This window comes from Microplitis mediator, chromosome 6 (assembly GCF_029852145.1).
Source record: "Microplitis mediator isolate UGA2020A chromosome 6, iyMicMedi2.1, whole genome shotgun sequence".
Taxonomy (NCBI): domain Eukaryota; kingdom Metazoa; phylum Arthropoda; class Insecta; order Hymenoptera; family Braconidae; genus Microplitis; species Microplitis mediator.
In genome coordinates, this window is record NC_079974.1 from 14,724,953 (window position 1) to 14,744,666 (window position 19,714).

At 28.4% G+C, this 19,714-nt stretch overlaps 1 protein-coding gene across 1 annotated transcript; it reads right to left on the minus strand.

The window, feature by feature from the left end:
- Positions 1 to 9: 9 nt before the first annotated feature.
- LOC130670160 (neuronal acetylcholine receptor subunit beta-2-like) lies at positions 10 to 14,052 on the minus strand. Its single transcript, XM_057473387.1, has 6 exons — positions 13,807 to 14,052; positions 13,685 to 13,729; positions 13,394 to 13,503; positions 3,879 to 4,267; positions 570 to 716; positions 10 to 493 (listed from the first exon to the last, which is right to left on the minus strand). Exons 1-6 carry the CDS (start codon positions 14,032 to 14,034, stop codon positions 147 to 149), a joined length of 1,266 nt encoding a protein of 421 aa, XP_057329370.1. The 5' UTR covers positions 14,035 to 14,052; the 3' UTR covers positions 10 to 146.
- Between the last annotated feature and the right edge of the window lie 5,662 nt (positions 14,053 to 19,714).

The window sequence follows — 19,714 nt, forward strand, 5'->3', positions numbered from 1 at the left end:
TTTAATTACCATTAAAATCCATCATTCATAATTATTCCAGTTTTTTATTTTATTTCTTTTTAATAAAGAATAAAATTTAATAAATGAACATAAATTGACAACATTACTTACATTATGTTATTTTATAATAACTATTAATTTTATAATTAGGAATCATGAATAAATACCGCAAACATAATAATATAAATAAAAATAAAACAAAATAGTGTTATCCAGCCTAAAAAAATAATAACGTCATTCCAATTAGATTTTTTTGAAATCTCAGAATCAATAAGATCACTACTATCATCGCCATCTTCTACAATTCTAGCTGATGCCTTCAGATCAAAAATAAGTGGCAACAGGACCTGACCATATTTATTTACAAAAATTTTTGATATCGTAGAAGAAATCCATAAAGGTGGAGAAGTTTTCAATACAATGAGCTTTCGTAAAAAACATGTTAAAATTAGAGCAACCGTCGCTAAAATCATTGAGTTATGATAAAACATTACTGTAATAAAGAAAAATACATTTATTTTTAAGTAAAGTTATTTTTGAAAATATAAAATTATTGAAAATATATTTACATATGTTAGGAACTATTGCAGATGATAGTTGCCAATGGAGATGACTCAAACATATAAAATGTACTATAAAATTAACAAAAGCAATTATAAGACGTTCATTTGATGCTGGATCAAGCCATGTAGTTGTCAATGTCATCGTTACTACAACTGAAAGTAAAAAAAAAATCAGAAAAACCGTTGTCTCTGTGGGTCAACCCCGAAATTTCTTATTATCTTGGAGCTCAATAAGCTTAATTCCCTCGCGGAATTGCCATAACGGTATTTCTACGGTATTTTCCGAGTATTTTTTGGGTATAAGTATTATTACGGTATACCTTAGGTATAAATGCGGTATGTTTGTGAAATTTTATTACCGTATTAATACCGTAAATATATTGTGTTGATACCAAATTTATATAGGGACTGTACCGTATTTATACTGTGTTTATATCGTATTTACGCTCTCGCTATACTGTATTTGTACAATGATTATACTCCATTTATATGGTTTTTATGCTGTACTTAAACGTCGGTTATACCGTATTTATACGGTTGTTATACCTCATTTAAACAGTGGTTACACGGTATTCATATAATGTTCGCACCGTATTTAAACGGTATTTATGCGGTATAAATATGGTGGTTATGCCGCATTTATACAGTGATTATGCCGTCTCACTCTTACAGGCTGAAAAATACTTTTCATATCTTTCAGTTTTATTAACAAACAATCTTCAGATTCTATAACAGATACAATATGTTTTACTACTACTTGCATTCTTAAATGGCTCATCTCTTCACTATGTTCTGCTTTAAATTTTTCAATAAAAAAGTACAGCTGTAAAAATGAACTAGTTCATTTTTACGTTCACAAAAAAATTTTTTCAAAAAAATTTCTCTCATTAACAAATAAAAACTCTTGAAACTAGTAAAAATTTTTCAATTTAAACATAAAAATATGTTTACTTGAGGAAAAAAAATTTTGATTCAAGATTAAAATTTCAAGATAATTATTTACTTGGTGCAAGAAAATTTTACTTTTCCGAATCGTTAAAACAAAATTTCTTGAATCAGGAATTGTTTTCTTGATTCGAGTTAATTGTTTTTTCTATGTAGTAATGATTCGCAAGAACATCAGATAATTTTGAAATACATTTAGGATCAATATTAATAACTAGGATTATTTTATGATTAAAAATTACATTCTTCAATTGAAACATGTCTAAACACTGCAGTGTTTATGTCGTATGGGTATTTTGACATAAAAGTCTTTTTTTAGCTCATCAAGTTCTTTATTTGTACATTATAAAAACCTTCACGCGTCTTTTAAATTTTAGTTTCTCTACACAGAAAATACAGTTAACTTGAACTAAGAAAAATATTCTTGATACAAGAAAATTTTTTTTAAAGATTCGGAAAATAAAAATTTTTTTACATCAAATAAATAATTATTTTGAAATCTTTACTTTGAATCAAAATTTTTTTTCCTCAAGTTAACAAATTTTTATGCTTTAGTCGAAAAATTTTTAATTGCTTTAAAAGTTTTTATTTCTCAAAATAAGAGATATTTTATTGAAGAAAGCCGTGCCAGGTTATTGTAGCAATATTGCATTTTTTTGTTTGAAAAAAATAAAATTTCTTGGAATAATTACTATTTGTTTAACAAAAGAATTTTCGTATGCTCCAACCAAAAAAAAAAAAAAGTTACTCAAACCGAGAGAAAAATTTCTTGGGAGAAAAGATATATATGGAAGAGAGGGAAGTCACTGGTGCTAGGCAGCAGCAGCGAGAATAGTTCGGTGCGCGCCACTAGGAAGCGCCTACGATTTGTAGTGTCCCTGGTAAGAAACTTATTTCAGAAGTCTTATATTCCGAAATTGTGACCATTCTGGCGCGGGTACTCCTCCGTTAATTGATAGAGTGATAAGTACCTTTTTTGATGGTAATATAGTACAACCTATATTACATAATGACAAAAATATTTATTATCAATGTTTCTATAAATAATTTATCTCTGAATTTGAACTTGAGCTTTAACAAAAATATTTTAATCAAAAGTCTATAGAATCTCTACTATATGATTAAAAATATACGAGTGACATAATACATTGTAAAGCAATATAAATAATTATATAGAGCCATTTATCATTAATAATTATATATAGTTTTCTTTACCTTGTACTGGATAAATTCCGTATAAACACCTCATTAAATCAGTAGAATTGTTGTGTGAACTCGGTAGAAATGCCGTATAAATTCAGTAGAAATGCCGTATTATTGCGCTAACAATGTCATATTGTTACGGTAGAAATTTCGTATTAATATCATATACATTAAGTATTAATCTTATAGAAATGCCGTATTAATACAGTAGAAGTACCGTATTATTACGGTAGAAATAACGTATTAATACGGTAGAAATGCCGTATAAGCTTCGTATAAACGCAGTATAAGCTCTGTAGGAATACCGTAATTAAATTTCACAAACATACCGTATAAATACGGTAAAACTACTTGTTATCGACTACGTGTATGCTCTTTTAATACAGTGTTCAAACCGTATCATGAAAACCGCGAGGGATATTCTATTATACAATATATATTTGTAAACTTCAATCCCGAAAACAGTTTTTTGAAAAGATCTAAAAAAATCAAGTAATAAGTAATCAAATTTTCGTTCTAGATTATTTTCAAACAAATAAACCGGTTTAGTATGTTTAACCGGACTAGAAATAATTAAAAAAAAAAAAAAAAAAAAACGTAAAAGAATAGTTATTTTAAAAATTTTTTATTGACAATGTCTCAAACTTATAAATTGATAAAAATGATTCTTGCAAAAATCAAAAGTGGTTATTAGGTCAAAAAACCATTTGGACAAGTTAACCGATTTAGATAAATCTTGGAATATTCAACGTAGTTTTTTAAGCTTTGAAGCTAATGAAAGTTTATAATTGATGAGTCAAATAGTTATAAAGAAATTTTATTTTTTACTTTACATTTTTAAAAGAACTATGAATCTACAAAATTTAGTGAATCTTAAATTGTCATGCAACATTGATTTTGATGAGCTTCCAAATGCCACAAGTCCGATCTTAACCGGTTAATTTGTTCTAGAGATATAAAATAATTAATCACACACACACCCATACTATCAACCATTATCCTGAAAATAATCAAAATAGTTTTTTAGGACTTCAAAAAATCGACACCAATTAAGAACTCCATTTTAAAAAATCAATAACTTTCCTTCCTTATATAATTTTAAATTCTTATATGGAAAAATTAAAAAAATTAGTAATTTTTTCATTAATTAAAAAATAGGAAACTTACCTATTAGTGGTGAGACAAAAATTCGCCAAAGGACACTATTTTCACGTTCTACGAGAAAATCGATGCTAACAGCCGAAAACTCTAACTGTGATATGTATTTAGACTTTTTTTGGACTTGTACAATATCATAATGATCAAGTTTCCATTCTGCATTTGGTATAAAATGAATCATTTGAAGTTGAAAACTGTCTGCACTTATTTCTACTTCATCTTTATTATGTGACCAAGATGAATACTGGAAACTACAATATTTTTTATCAAATGGCCAATGTTTTGGATCTATTTTGCACCTAGTCGAGTAGCAAACTGCTGGAACACACACGACTTCTCCGGAAGAAGAAAGAACACAATTTGTATAGGCAATTCCAACTTCTTGATCTCCGATGCCTCTAATTTAACAAGATTAATTACACTGAGAAAAATGATTCATCAATGCCACTAAATACAATAACTGAAGAGACATGAATTTATTGAATTAAATAAACATTTTTTGATTCAAATTTATATATATATATATATTAGGGTGATTCATTTTAGACCAACATTTTTTTTTTTCAAGTCCCACTCAAACATCTTGTAGCATATGAAAAATCAAAAATTCTCAGCAAATTTGAGCTCTTAATTTCAATTTTTAGAGGTCTCTCAACGAATTTTTAGTTTTTCCATTTAAATAACACGGGAAAACTTTTTTGTTTAATTTTTTGCTTCCGCATCTCATCAAAAAATTTTTTTTTTTAAATATCATGCTGACGTTCTTATAGTAGACTAAATGCTCTGCAAAAAAGTTCATTGAGTCGAGTCTGTAAGTGCAATATCTCCATTATAATTCCCGTTACAAATTGTGATTTTTGTGGGAATTCGATTTTAATGCACTTAGAAACGAAACTATTGGTGATAGACAAAAAGTTTAAATGGCAATTTCGTAGGTTATTCAATACTCTAAAATAATGCCTCCATGAATATCTCTGTACCACCAATAGTTTAGCCTCCAGACGCTCTCAAAGTCCAATTTTTTTTAAAAATATGCTTTTAATGCACTTAGAAACGAAACTAATGGTGATAGACAAAAAGTTTAAATGGCAATTTTGTAGGTTATTCAATACTCTAAAATAATGCCCCCATGAATATCTCTGTACCATCAATAGTTTAGCCTTTAGACGCTCTCAAAGTCCAATTTTTTTCAAAAATATGCTTTTAATGCACTTAAAAACGAAACTAATGGTGATAGACAAAAAGTTTAAATGAAAATTTTGTAGGTTATTTAATACTCTAAAATAATGCCCCCAAAAATATCTCTGTACCACCAATAGTTTAGCCTCCAGACGCTTCAAGGTCTAATTTTTTTCAAAAATATGTTTTTAACACACTTAGAAACGAAACTAATGGTAATAGACAACAAGTTTAAATGACAATTTTGTCGGTTATTCAATACTCTAAAATAATGCCATTATGACTTTCTCTGTTCCAGCAATAGTTTAGCTTCCAGACGCTCTTAAACTTAAAATTCTCTTGGAATATATTGCGCAAAACAAAATTTTTTCGCAAGTATAATAATTACTTAAATTATTTAAAAGTATACTATAATAATAAACAAAAATATTTTATTTTGGTTTGGAAAAAAATAATTAGAATTTTCGATTATTTTCCGATTGAATCCGATTGAAATATTTCAATCAGTTTTAATCGGATTCATTCGGAAAATAATAATTTATCTCTCGATTTTTTTCCGATTGACTCTGATTGAATCTGATTCAAATAGTTCAATCAGAAAATAAAAAAAAATTTTTCCGATTGAATCCGATTGAGTCCGATTGAAAGTCAATCGGAGACCCCGAACGCTCCCGAAGATTTCTGATTGAAAATTCGTTTCCGATTGAAACTGATAGAATTCTGATTGTGTTTCAATCAGATTCAATCGGAGTTTTTAATCAGGTAATTGCTCATAAGTTAAAATAATAAGTGACTCTAAACAGAAGTTTGATATTTTCTGTACACATTCACCAAAATAAAATACTTTTGTTTATTATTATAGTATATTTTTAAATAATTAAAGTAATTATTATAAATTATTATTATATATCGAAAAATTTTGTTTTGCGCAATATATTCCGAGAGAATTTTAAGTTTAAGAGCGTCTGGAAGCTAAACTATTGATGGTACAGAGATAGTCATAATGACATTATTTTAGAGTATTGAATAACCGACAAAATTGTCATTTAAACTTTTTGTCTATTACCATTAGTTTCGTTTCTAAGTGCGTTAAAAGCATATTTTTGAAAAATATTGGACCTTGAAGCGTCTGGAGGCTAAACGATTAGTGGTACCGAGATATTAATAATGGCATTATTTTAGAGTATTAAATAACCTACAAAATTTTCATTTAAACTTTTTGTCTATCACCATTAGTTTCGTTTTTAAGTGCATTAAAAGCATATTTTTGAAAAAAATTGGACTTTGAGAGCGTCTGGAGGCTAAACTATTGGTGGTACAGAGATATTCATGGGGGCATTATTTTAGAGTATTGAATAACCTACAAAATTGCCATTTAAACTTTTCGTCTATCACCATTAGTTTCGTTTCTAAGTGCATTAAAAGCATATTTTTAAAAAAAATTGGACTTTGAGAGCGTCTGGAGGCTAAACTATTGGTGGTACAGAGATATTCATGGAGGCATTATTTTAGAGTATTGAATAACCTACGAAATTGCCATTTAATCTTTTTGTCTATCACCAATAGTTTCGTTTCTAAGTGCATTAAAATCGAATTCCCACAAAAATCACAATTTGTAACGGGAATTATAATGGAGATATTGCACTTACAGACTCGACTCAATGAACTTTTTTGCAGAGCTTTTAGTCTACTATAAGAACGTCAGCATGATATTTCATAAAAAAAATTTCTTGATGAGATGCGGAAGCAAAAAATTAAAAAAAAAAGTTTTCCCGTGTTATTTAAATGGAAAAACTAAAAATTCGTTGAGAGACCTCTAAAAATTGAAATTAAGAGCTCAAATTTTGTGAGAATTTTTCATTTTTCATGTGCTACAAGATTTTTGAGTGGGACTTGAAAAAAAAAAATGTTGGTCTAAAATGAATCACCCTAATATATATACATACACTTATCTAAAAAATTAAAGGAACAAGAAAATTTTATAAATTTTTTAGTGATTTTTGGAAGGCTGTATTTTTTGGATAAGTGTATATATAATTTAGGGTGCGTCATTTTGGAGCAACATTTTTTTTTTTTTTTAAGTGCATGTGGAAAAAATCATAGTTACACACAGAAAAAAAATTTTCGCGCAAGAAAAAAAATTCTATGTCGATTACAGAGCTAGCTCATTGAAAAATTCGATTTTCCCATTTAAATAACACGGGAAAAATTTTTTTTTTTAGCTTTAAGTATTTTTAACTCTTTAACAAATCAATTGATCGAATAGACTAATACATAATTTGTAGGAAATTGAACGCTCTACAAAACAGGTCTCTTATCTTTTTTCGATAAGTCCATCTGTTAAAAAGTTATTGGAGTTCGAAGTAAAGTTGCAGATCTTTTTACTTTTCCGGCGAAACTATCAGACTTATCACAAAATGTTGTAGGATCTTTTTTGTTGCCAATTTTATTCTCTACAAATTATTGTTAGTAAAGTTTTTTCAAATTCCGCATTGTTTTCTAGTTATTTCCATTTTAATGTCGAGCTCTTGAAATCGATCAGAACCACTTTTTTAAGAGCTTGAAATTAAAATGAAAATAAATAGAAAACAATGCGGACTTTGAAAAAAATTTACTGATAATAATTTGTAGAAAATAAAATTGTCAACAAAAAAGATCCTACAACATTTTGTGATAAGTCTAATAGTTTCGCCGGAAAAGTAAAAAGATCTGCAACTTTACTTCGAGCTCCAATAACTTTTTAACAGATGGACTTATCGAAAAAAGATAAGAGACCTTTTTTGTAGAGCGTTCAATTTCCTACAAATTATGTATTAGTCTATTCGATCAATTGATTTGTTAAAGAGTTAAAAATACTTAAAGCTAAAAAAAAAAATTTTTCCCGTGTTATTTAAATGGGAAAATCGAATTTTTTAATGAGCTAGCTCTGTAATCGACATAGAATTTTTTTATCAGAACTGATCATATATAGACTTATGAATGATTATATATGGGCTTATAACAGCCAGGTATGATCAGATCTAATGATGTATGGGGTCATATATAATTATATATGACCCCATATATAATCATGCATGATTATATATAACTTCATATATGATTATACATAATCATATATGATCATATATATGAACATATATATGATCAGACAAAATCTTTTTTCATCGGGTGGTTTAGACTTGGTCGTCTAACTTAGTCACGATTTAAGACGACCAAGTCTAAGCCAAGTTTTATTTTTGACCAGGGGTACCCGTCATAAGCCCAGCCTAGGGGACGCAGGAGAAATTTTTCGTGGAATTTGAGCATCCCCACTCCCGCGCGGTTAGATTTGTCGCTCGACGTCCCGTATAAGCCTGCTTCATTTCTTTGTGTTGTCTTAACGTTGTCAAACGTTTTTGTAACTTTTTGTAACATAAACTACAGTTAAAGCTGGTGTGGAGAAACGCTAAAAGACTGTCAACTTAGATATGATAGATTTGGCTACTAATACTTATCCCTGATTAAACAAAAGTATTTGACAGGATTAAAAAAATTTATATCCTTATGAATGCTATCGAATCCCGAAAATATGATTCAGAAGGATTTAACATGATTCAAATTTTTTAATTCTGTTAAATACTATTTAATCCTAAAAACATGATTTAACAGGATTTGAAATGATTTAAACTGTTAAATACTTTCAAATACTTTTTAATCCTAAAAAAATTATTTCAGGATTAAAAAGTATTCGGTAGCATTAGAAATTTTAAATGCTAGTTGAATCCTTTCATATCCTAAAAAGATAATGAAATAAAAACATTATTTCAGGATTAAAAAGTATTCAATAGCAGTAGAAATTTCAAATACTAGTTAAATTCATTTAAATCCTAAAAAGATAACGAAATGTAAAAATTATTTCAGGATTAAAAAGTATTCGGTAGCATAAGAAATTTTAAATACTGGTTCAATCCTTCTATATCCTAAAAAGGTTATGAAATAAAAACATTATTTCAGGATTAAAAAGTATTTGGTAGCATTAGAAATTTCAAACACTAGTTAAATCCTTCTATATCCTAAAAAGATAATTAAATAAAAAAATTATTTAAGGATTACTAAGTATTCGGTAGCATTAGAAATTTCAAATACTGATTAAATTCGTTTATATCCTAAAAAGATAACGGAATGAAAACATTATTTCAAGATTAAAAAGTATTCAATAGCATTAAGAATTTCAAATACTGGTTAAATCCGTTTATATCCTAAAAAGGTAATGAAATAAAAAAATTATTTCAGGATTAAAAAGTATTCGGTAGCATTAGAAATTTTAAATGCTAGTTGAATCCTTTTATATCCTAAAAAGATAACGAAATAAAAACATTATTTCAGGATTAAAAAGTATTCGGTAGCATAAGAAATTTTAAATACTGGTGAAATCCTTCTATATCCTAAAAAGGTTATGAAATAAAAAAATTATTTCAGGATTAAAAAGTATTCGGTAGCATTATAAATTTCAAATGCTTGTTGAGTCCTTTTATATCCTAAACAGATATTGAAATAAGAACTTTATTTCAGGATTAAAAAGTATTCGATAGCATTAAAAATTTTAAATACTGGTTGAATCCTTTTATATCCTAAAAAGATAACGAAATAAAAACATTATTTCAGGATTAAAAAGTATTCGGTAGCATAAGAAATTTTAAATGCTAGTTAAATCCTTTCAAATCCTTCTATTCCTTTCGATCATTTTAGTATTAAAAAGTATTTAATATGATTAATCGTGAATTTTGAAAAAGGATTTACAGTATTTAGCAGGATTTGAAAGTACCCGAGTCAAAATTAAAACACTAATTCGAGCCTCAAAAACCTCATTTCTTTTGATGTTGTACCTACCGCTGAATGTGAAATACTATTTTGACCCTCACTATACTCAAAATAGGGTATGGAGGCCGAAATTCGTGTTTTAGAATAATATTTTCAACCTCCAAAACCTAAGATCGCTTTAAAACCCTATTTTTCGGTACTTCAGCCTACTAAGAGTATAAGTAGGTTAATTTTACGATTTCATGGAACATAGAATTTCGTCAATCTACAATTGTTGATCAACAATGTAAGGAAAAACATATAAAAAATATGTTTTTTACATAAACTTTTTATATTTCTTTTTCTATGTTGTTGATTAACAGAAAAACATATTTTTATATAATTTTTTGATATTTTGATAATTATATTTTTTATAAATTTAAAATATATTACGAATATATTTTTTTATCTCATCATACCTATATTTTTGTTATATTTACAAATATATTTTTATACATGTATTTTTTATATATTCTAAGATATATTTTTAATACATTTTTGAATATGAAAAATATATTTTTTCTATAAATTTTTTTCATGGGGGTACATGGCCATCTATAGAGCCTATATATTTTTTAAATAATTTTATACATAACTATATAACCAAAATTACACATATCACAATTACTTACACGCAGGATTATATAGCACACGAAAAAAAAATAAGAAATTTTCAAAAGTGAGTTATTCTTACAATCTCATATAGCACAAGTAAACTTAGCAGTCACTGTCGGTAGCGTAGCCTAGTCGTTAAAGCGTCGGTCTTTCGTTCGTTAGGTCCCGGGTTCGAATCCCACTGAATCGTGTGCGTTCGGTTGATATTTATAGCGTTTTTTCCCTAAATTAAAAATTTCTACTCGGTTAGAAATTAATATGATCGAAAATCTGATGCATCATCAAAAAAAAAAAAAAAAATACAGAAATGGCTCAATTTTCGCGTCTTCTCTTTCTAAAGTAATTTGATAATTTTAGTTATATTTTGTTCAAATTTCTGAAAATTATAATTAATAAATAAAAAAATAATTTAAAAATTTTAAATTTTTCCCCCTCCCGGCAGCCATTTTGATTTCCATTCCTTCTCCTTTCCCTTCTTTCCCCGCACCTGATTCAAATTGTAGGCTTTGGAGGGTCATTTTAGGGTTCTGTAATACTAATTTCAGCCTAAGCTTGGTAAAAGCGGACAAAAATACCAAGTTTAGGCTGAAATTAAGGTTTCGTTGTACAGCTTGGGCTTATCTAAAAAACTAATTTCAGCCTCCTTACCCTCGAGTAGAATTTGGAGGCTGAATCTAGTTTTTTAATTTTGACTCGGGTATTAAAATTTTAATCCTTTTTAATCCTGTCAAATACATTTTTTTAATCAGGGATGATAATAATCATGAAAATCCTAATGTTAAAACTCTATTAGATTTTTCAGTTGTAAGAGATGCTCTGCATGTCATGTATGACTATAATCATAATGAATGAATTATATTTTATTTAATCTTAATTTAATGAGTCGGTGCAAAATAAAAATAGAAAATTCTCCGTGTTAACTTGTTTGTTTTTTTATATTCTTAATCAATAATAATTATAATAATGATAAAAAATTTCATCTGATTGCATAATCTTACGGATTATTGTTAGTTTGCTTATTTATATCTATAAAAAGACAGTTGCTTTTCAATACTTTTAACGGAGGCTAATACTTTAAGGGTAGTCTGGCACAAAACGAGAAAGAGTGGTTAAGTGGGGGAAGCTGTTTCGTCTCAGTTACAGCTGATTGAGGGGAAGAGGCTTATTAGGGGGACGCTTATGACGGGTACTCGACTGTAACTAAAGAGCTTTTGGAAATTTAGAAAATTTTATTGGAAATAAGTTGTAGGAATTGAAATGATCTACAATAAAAGCACTATAACATTTTAAGATAAGTCTGCAAGTTTCGCCGAAAAAGTCAAGTACCCTTGTAGGAAAAAAAATATTGACAACGGGGCCAGTCTTGGCACAATACTGGGCTACCGAGGCTCGGCCTCCCAAGGTTGGTCCGAGATCCGACCAACGTTCAAGTGACGAGTCTTGGTTTGCCAGTCTTGGGACAAGGTTCAGCCAATACTCAAGTGACAAGCCTTGGTTTGCCAGTCTTGGGCCAAAATTCAGCCAATACTCAAGTGACAAGCCTCGGTTTGCCAGTCTTGAAACAAGGTTCAGCCAATGCTCCAGTGACAAGCCTTGGTTTGCCAGTCTTGGGACAAGGTTCAGCCAATGCTCAAGTGACAAGCCTTGGTTTGCCAGTCTTGGGACAAGGTTCAGCCATTATACAAGTGACAAGCCTTGGTTTACGAGTCTAAATAACAAATGGTACCTAAAAACCCCTGCCTTCTGTAAATAGCGTAACAGCCTAGTGGATAAGACGCTTGCCTAGCAGTCATGAAGGACCAGGTTCGAGACCCAGCAAATGCAAAAAAAAAATTAGTTTCATCGATCCACCTGATTTCTCTGTGTACAAATTTATTTCCATATGTTACCATCACGCACATGTCTACTAATATTTTTTTTTTTTAATTTATTTTTAATAAGCATAGGTGCTTATTTAGCAACAGTCTTGGCGCAATACTGGCTCTCGATATTGGGCCAATACTTGGATGAAATCTTGGCACAATACTGGCATTGGTTATTGGGCCAATACTAACATGCAGTCTTGGCACAACACTGTCATTCAAGCTTGGCTGGGTGTTATCATTTCGATGCTTAGACAGACTTGGGCCAAGCTTGGATTTCAAGCTTTCCCCAAAGTTAATAAGTCTTGCGCCAAGCCTCGGCCAGGCTTGGGCCTATTGTTTCTTCCTATAAGGGTAATACTAAAATTTACTATGAATCCAGCTTTGACCACGAATAACTTTTGAAAAATTAAATTTATCAAAAAATGATAGATGACCTTTTTTGTAGAGCGTTCAATTTTCAAGGAAAATGTTCATTGACTTTTCCGATACATTGATTCGTTAGTGAGTGATAAGATTTCAAGCTTTAAAAAAAATTTTTCCGATGTTATTTGAATGGGAAATCGAAAATTGCGATGAGGCAGTGTTAAAATTAATATTAAGAGCTCAAACTTTAACAGTATTTTTTTTCCGTCATCTCAAACAATATTTTCCGTATAATTTAAAAAAAAAATAGTCAATTTTTTTGAATCAGTCTAATATATATATTTATATGTAATATGTATATTTAATTTGACTAAATCTTATAAATCAGATAAGATTGTTTACTTGATTAAATAAAATATTTAACTGTCACTATTTAATATCTATAATAATAAATATATTTTATTGTAATTGCAAATTATTTTTCTTAGTGTATTATCAATAATTGCCAAAACATTGCAATATAAAATTTAAAAAGTAAATAGTCTAACAATAAAATGATTTTTGTAATTTCAAATAATATTTTTTTTTTAATTTACATGAACACTAAACATTATAAATAAAAAAATTTTTTTAAATAAATAAATTGAAATAAAAAATTCTTACGAATTAACAACAGTGATGTCGGGTGTCCAAAGTTCATAACTTGGAATATACAAGTCATCAATTCCATCAAATTCTTCTGGTTTCCATTGCAAATTAATATCTTTCCACACCTATTAGAATTTAAATCGGCATATAAATAATGCTAAAATAACCATTTGCTTAAATTTTATTAGTTTCATAAATATATAATAGTAATCAAGTTGAAAAAATTATTATTTTGTTTTTAAATTTTTTTAATTTTTAGAATACAAATTTTAAATTGAGTATTTTTATGTTATGTTGTATACTCACCATATACATCCAGCAATGTAATTTCATAACATTTGAAGAGTCATCCTAATATTTAAATTATAGATTGAAGTTGAAAATGATGTATTTCATGAAAAATAAAATTAATAACTACAGATACTCACAAATTCAATTAGTTTTGGAATCACTATTATTTTAATAGACGTTTTATTTTTTGATAAGTTATTTGTGGGACGAACGTTTGAATCATAATTACAAAAAAGATGTCTTTTAAGACGCATATGAGGTGATTTTTCTTCAATTAAATTACAAACATCTTCTTTACCATAAATTATATTTATAAAATAATAGTTTAAAATTGTATAAATAAAAATATATTTAACTAATGACATGATGTGACTGCTAAGTTAAGTATAGAATTTCTAAATATTCATGTAAAATCAGTAAAATTTTATCGAACGCCCTATGAAATTTGAAACTTTTGATATATATATATATATATATATATATATATATATATATATATATATGTGTGTGTGTATGTTAAAGCGAAAGAGAAAAAGAGAGTATTTAATTGATAATTTTATTTATGTCGAGGCACTAGCCAAGTGACAATAATATTTGTAAAATACGAAAATACATCATAATATAAAGTAAAAAACAAAATACAGAATAGTTCAAAGACATTTTTATCAATATTCGTAAAACACTCATTTACTTATCTAGTTATTGAAAAAATATCTGAATGCATACTTAAATATACTATATATTATTTTCTTTATTTAACAAAACAGAATAAACATTTTATATTACACTAATGGAAAAAATTAAAGGATCAAAAAAAAAATCCAAATTTTTGGGCGATTTTCAACAGGCCCTAACTTTGAGAGAAATGATCGTACACGAAATAAAAAAAATGAAATTGTAGCTCCAAGTGTCTACTTTTTGGATTAGAACTTTAAAATTTTTTAGCGTCAGCGATGTTTGAGTAATCTTAGAAAAACCAGCGACAAAAAAATTTTCAAATTTTTTTAATTTTTTTTTTTTTGGGTCTTCGGGCGTGGAAAAATTTTTTTTTTGCTTAACCACTATGAGGATCGGATACCTTCATTATTCAGCTTTAATTTCTTTTTTTATGGACCTTGTCCATTTCTCGCCGAGATATCGGTCTTCAAATGGAAAAGGATCTTTTTGTCTTTGATTATCGATATCTCAGAAACCAATGATCGCACAGAATGTTAATGGTGGGTTTTAAAAACTTGAATAAATTCCCTTCAACGATTAGCCATTGCTTTTTCGAAAAAAAATTTTTTTCCTATCGTCACATGAATTTAAAAATGCAACAAAAAAAGGGCTTTTTGTGGTTTTATGGAAAATCAAGCGCTGAAACGAAAATATTGTGGAAATCGATAAAATCTTTGAAAAAATTAAAGGATCACGTTTTTTGCTCTGAAAGGCTCATAATCTTTAACAAGATGAAAAAAAAAATTTTTTCGGAGCTTTGTCCACAATTTTATTGCAGACAGTGCTTAAATTTCCAAAGAAGAAAAAAGTTTTTTTTCAAAACACAATTTAAAAAAAAAAAAATTTTTCAAAAAATTTTTTTTTGGAGTAACTTTAGGAAATTTCAAACAACAACTCCCAATCATTTTTAACACGTTTCCGCCGCTGCATTCCGTGATTTTACTGATCTCTCGGTCATTAAATTCAAAAAAAATTTTTTTAACTTCCCGCTAAGAAAATTGAAAATTTTCAAAAATTCGGGAAGTTATTGGTTTCGGTCGGATTTGCAAAAACCGAATTTCTATCAGATTTTGACGGTTTGAGGTTCTAGGAAGCTATCCTGACTAATTTCACGATGATGTCCGAGTGTATGTATGTGTGTACGTACGTACGTACGTATGTATGTAGGTAAATATTCATATCGAGTCGTTTTTGGGAAATTTCAAAAAAACCAAAAAAAATTTTTTCTGAATTCTTTCGTCAACGGTTTCTCTTGAACGAATGGACCGATTTTGATGGTTGAGGTGGCATTTGACGCGGCTTACAAAGTTTCAGAGCTGATTAGATTTTGGAATCAATCCATCAAGCAAATTAAAAGTTATCCAAACAAAACATTTTTGAAAAAATTTTATTTTTGAAATATCTCCGAACGCACCTTACAGATTAAGCTCAAATTACTACAGCTTCAAGATATTAACAAGCCGCGTCGAATGACACCTCGAAGATCAAAATCGGTTCATCCGTTCGAGAGTTATGAATATTTACCTACACAGAAAAAAAAAAATCTTGACTCAAGAAAATTTTTCTTCAACCAAGAAATTTTTCAGCGAGTGGAATGAAAACCGGAAATTTCTTGAACGAAGTTAAATAATTTCTTGAATTTTAAATCTTCAATTACGAAAAAAAATTCTTAAGCCAATACATATTTCATACTTGGTCCAATAATAGAATTACTTGTTTTAAAAACTTGCAGTTTTTAGTTTAATAATAATTTTTCTTGACCTGAGTGTGTGACTTAAACCAAGAAATAAAAATATTTAGTTCGAGAAAGTTATACACTTAATTAAAGAACTATGATGTTTTGAAACAATAAACGGTACGAACTCGAATTAAAAATAAAGGGAGTTTATTCAAGAAATTTAAACTCTTGGTTTGAGTATAGTGTACTTTCTCTGACCAATCACACGAAAAATCTCAAACCAAGATTACTAGAGTCTCAAGCCAAGAAAGTTTTCTCTTGGATTCTCACTCATAGGTGCTCCCTCCTTCGCACCCGAAGGAATGAATACTCCCCACTCTCTCTCTTTCTCACACTAGCGCAGCAAATGGATTTTGAGTTCACCTTTTTATTTTAAATAATTTAAAAATTTAATAACCAAACTATATTATTATAATAAATTAATTGATTAATGTAATTAAATAATATTGAATAATTTCTCAATTTTTTTTGTAATTAAATTTTTTTTTTTTTTTAACTTTTTTATATTTATGTCGAAATTCATTTATGAACGAATCATACAATCCGTTCAGTATTTTGGTAAAATGTCAAAACTAACATTTTTCTAAATTATTGGCGATAACATTTGTAATATTAATTCTGGGTTTAGGATTTAAAAATGTGATTGACCATAAGCCAGTGTGGTTCAGTATATGTGGGCAAAGTAAATGTAGCCTAGCAAAGGCTGGGATGGCTTAGTCGGTAAAGCTCTCGTGTGACGCCGAATCGTTCTAGGTTCGATTCCTTGGTTAAGCGATAATTGTTTTTTCTCAATTCGTTTAAATATTTAACTTATTGCGAAACTTGCCCATCCCTTATAAATGCTTCTGATACAGTATTTATTTGCTTCACAGCATTGTTTGTAATATTTAAACAAAAAAAAAAAATGTTCATTAAAAAAATGAAACAAAAAAAAAATAAAATTTTTTAGCTCGATAGATTTATTTGCTTAATTAAAGAAATTAATTTCTTGGCTGAAAATTTTTTTTTTGTTTGCGACAAATAAAAAAATTCTTGGCCCAAGAAAGTTTGTTCTTGGTTTAAAACATTATTTTTCATGGTTCAAAAACTTTTTCGTTTCAGCTCAAGATATTTTTTCTTGACTTAAAAACGTAACAATTTTCAGCCAAAAAAAAAATTTGTTGAATTGAAAAAAAAATCTTCTCGAACCAAAAAAAAAATTTTTGGGACCAAGAAAGTTTTTTCTTGGTTTAAAGAATTTATGTTTTAGACTAAGAAAATTATGTCTTCCGCGAAGGAAATAATTTCTTGATCCAAATAATCTTTTTACTTCAATAAAGTAAGAAATTTCGTTTGGTTCAAGAAAAAAATTTCGAAGACATTTTATTTCTTGTTTCAAGATTTCCTTTTTTCTGTATACATACATACGTACGTACGTACGTACACACATACATACACTCGGACATCATCGTGAAATTAGTCAGGATAGCTTCCTAGAACCTCAAACCGTCAAAATCTGATAGAAATTCGGTTTTTGCAAATCCGACCGAAACCAATAACTTCCCGAATTTTTGAAAATTTTCAATTTTCTTAGCGGGAAGTTAAAAAAATTTTTTTTGAATTTAATGACCGAGAGATCAGTAAAATCACGGAATGCAGCGGCGGAAACGTGTTAAAAATGATTGGGAGTTGTTGTTTGAAATTTCCTAAAGTTACTCCAAAAAAAAATTTTTTGAAAAATTTTTTTTTTTTTAAATTGTGTTTTGAAAAAAAACTTTTTTCTTCTTTGGAAATTTAAGCACTGTCTGCAATAAAATTGTGGACAAAGCTCCGAAAAAATTTTTTTTTTCATCTTGTTAAAGATTATGAGCCTTTCAGAGCAAAAAACGTGATCCTTTAATTTTTTCAAAGATTTTATCGATTTCCACAATATTTTCGTTTCAGCGCTTGATTTTCCATAAAACCACAAAAAGCCCTTTTTTTGTTGCATTTTTAAATTCATGTGACGATAGGAAAAAAATTTTTTTTCGAAAAAGCAATGGCTAATCGTTGAAGGGAATTTATTCAAGTTTTTAAAACCCACCATTAACATTCTGTGCGATCATTGGTTTCTGAGATATCGATAATCAAAGACAAAAAGATCCTTTTCCATTTGAAGACCGATATCTCGGCGAGAAATGGACAAGGTCCATAAAAAAAGAAATTAAAGCTGAATAATGAAGGTATCCGATCCTCATAGTGGTTAAGCAAAAAAAAAATTTTTCCACGCCCGAAGACCCAAAAAAAAAAAAATTAAAAAAATTTGAAAATTTTTTTGTCGCTGGTTTTTCTAAGATTACTCAAACATCGCTGACGCTAAAAAATTTTAAAGTTCTAATCCAAAAAGTAGACACTTGGAGCTACAATTTCATTTTTTTTATTTCGTGTACGATCATTTCTCTCAAAGTTAGGGCCTGTTGAAAATCGCCCAAAAATTTGGATTTTTTTTTTGATCCTTTAATTTTTTCCATTAGTGTATATTTCGTGTCATGGAAATTTCTAATAAGTTGAAACATTCCGAATTTTTCATTTAAATTTTTCATTTAAAAACATTAAAGGAAAATTTTAATAAATATTTTATGGATATGAAATAGAGATTAGATTAGATTAGATATTTGTTTATTGTTCAGAGTATGTTGAACAAAATATTACATTTATAGCTAGCAATACTAATAGCATTTGAGGTAAAGAATTAACATATAATCAAATAAAGCATAGCATAGAGTATAAAGTTCTATAATGATAAATCTACTATCTGGCTAAAGTAAACATTATAACAAAAGAAATTTTATGGAAAAAAAAGAACTAGCCAGAACTTAACTCGTCACCTATTATTGGATATCATCCAGTAGAAGCCAATTGGTGATTTCCTTCTTGAATTCTTGTGGATTATTCTGATGTTATCAGGCAAGTCATTCCATACACTGTAAAAAGAAGGTACTGACATCAAACTCCCTAAGAGTTTGACAAATTTCATCTTCAGTGAAACCAAATTCGTTTGAACCAACGAAAACTAGTTTGTCTCAAGAAAATCATTTTTATTGAATGAAAATCTCTACTCGATTATGAGAAATTGCTTAAGCGTTTATGTTAAAAGTTTTCAAGTTTGACCGTAATTAAAGTAAAATTTGATTGAATAGTAAAATATATTTTAATTAAATTTTGGATGTACTTGATTTAAAAATAAAAACTTGTTAACGCAAACTCTTCAATTTTTAGAAATTTAACTGAAACTCTTGAAACGTTTAATTTGACAACTTCACTTGTGTCAATGAAACAAAAGTAGTTTCCTATAATACCGAACGTGTCGTGTCAACCGACAAGTTTCTTGGGGAGAGAATCCGACGAGGTTGTTGGAGTAATTTGACGCACTCACATGAAAACTGAAAAATATTCGACAAGAATATAAATGTATTCGTTACAAAATATTGAATTATATTTGACTGAAAGTCTTTATATTATCGATTAAATAGAAAAATTTATTTATAAAAAGAGTCACATATTTATCTCGTTTAGATCAATGTATAAGCAATTGACTGTATATATCCATTCAATATGAAAACAAAGTACTA

What these genes read in the sequence shown, in the direction of transcription:
- LOC130670160 (XM_057473387.1), bottom strand. Translation starts at nt 14,034, where the DNA reads ATGTCATTAGTTAAATATATTTTTATTTATACAATTTTAAACTATTAT. An exon ending in GACATCACTGTTGTTAATTC is followed by an intron (nt 4,268 to 13,393) that starts GTAAGAATTTTT and finishes TTGTTAAATTAG; the next exon opens with AGGCATCGGAGATCAAGAAG. An exon ending in TTTTGTCTCACCACTAATAG is followed by an intron (nt 717 to 3,878) that starts GTAAGTTTCCTA and finishes TTTTACTTTCAG; the next exon opens with TTGTAGTAACGATGACATTG.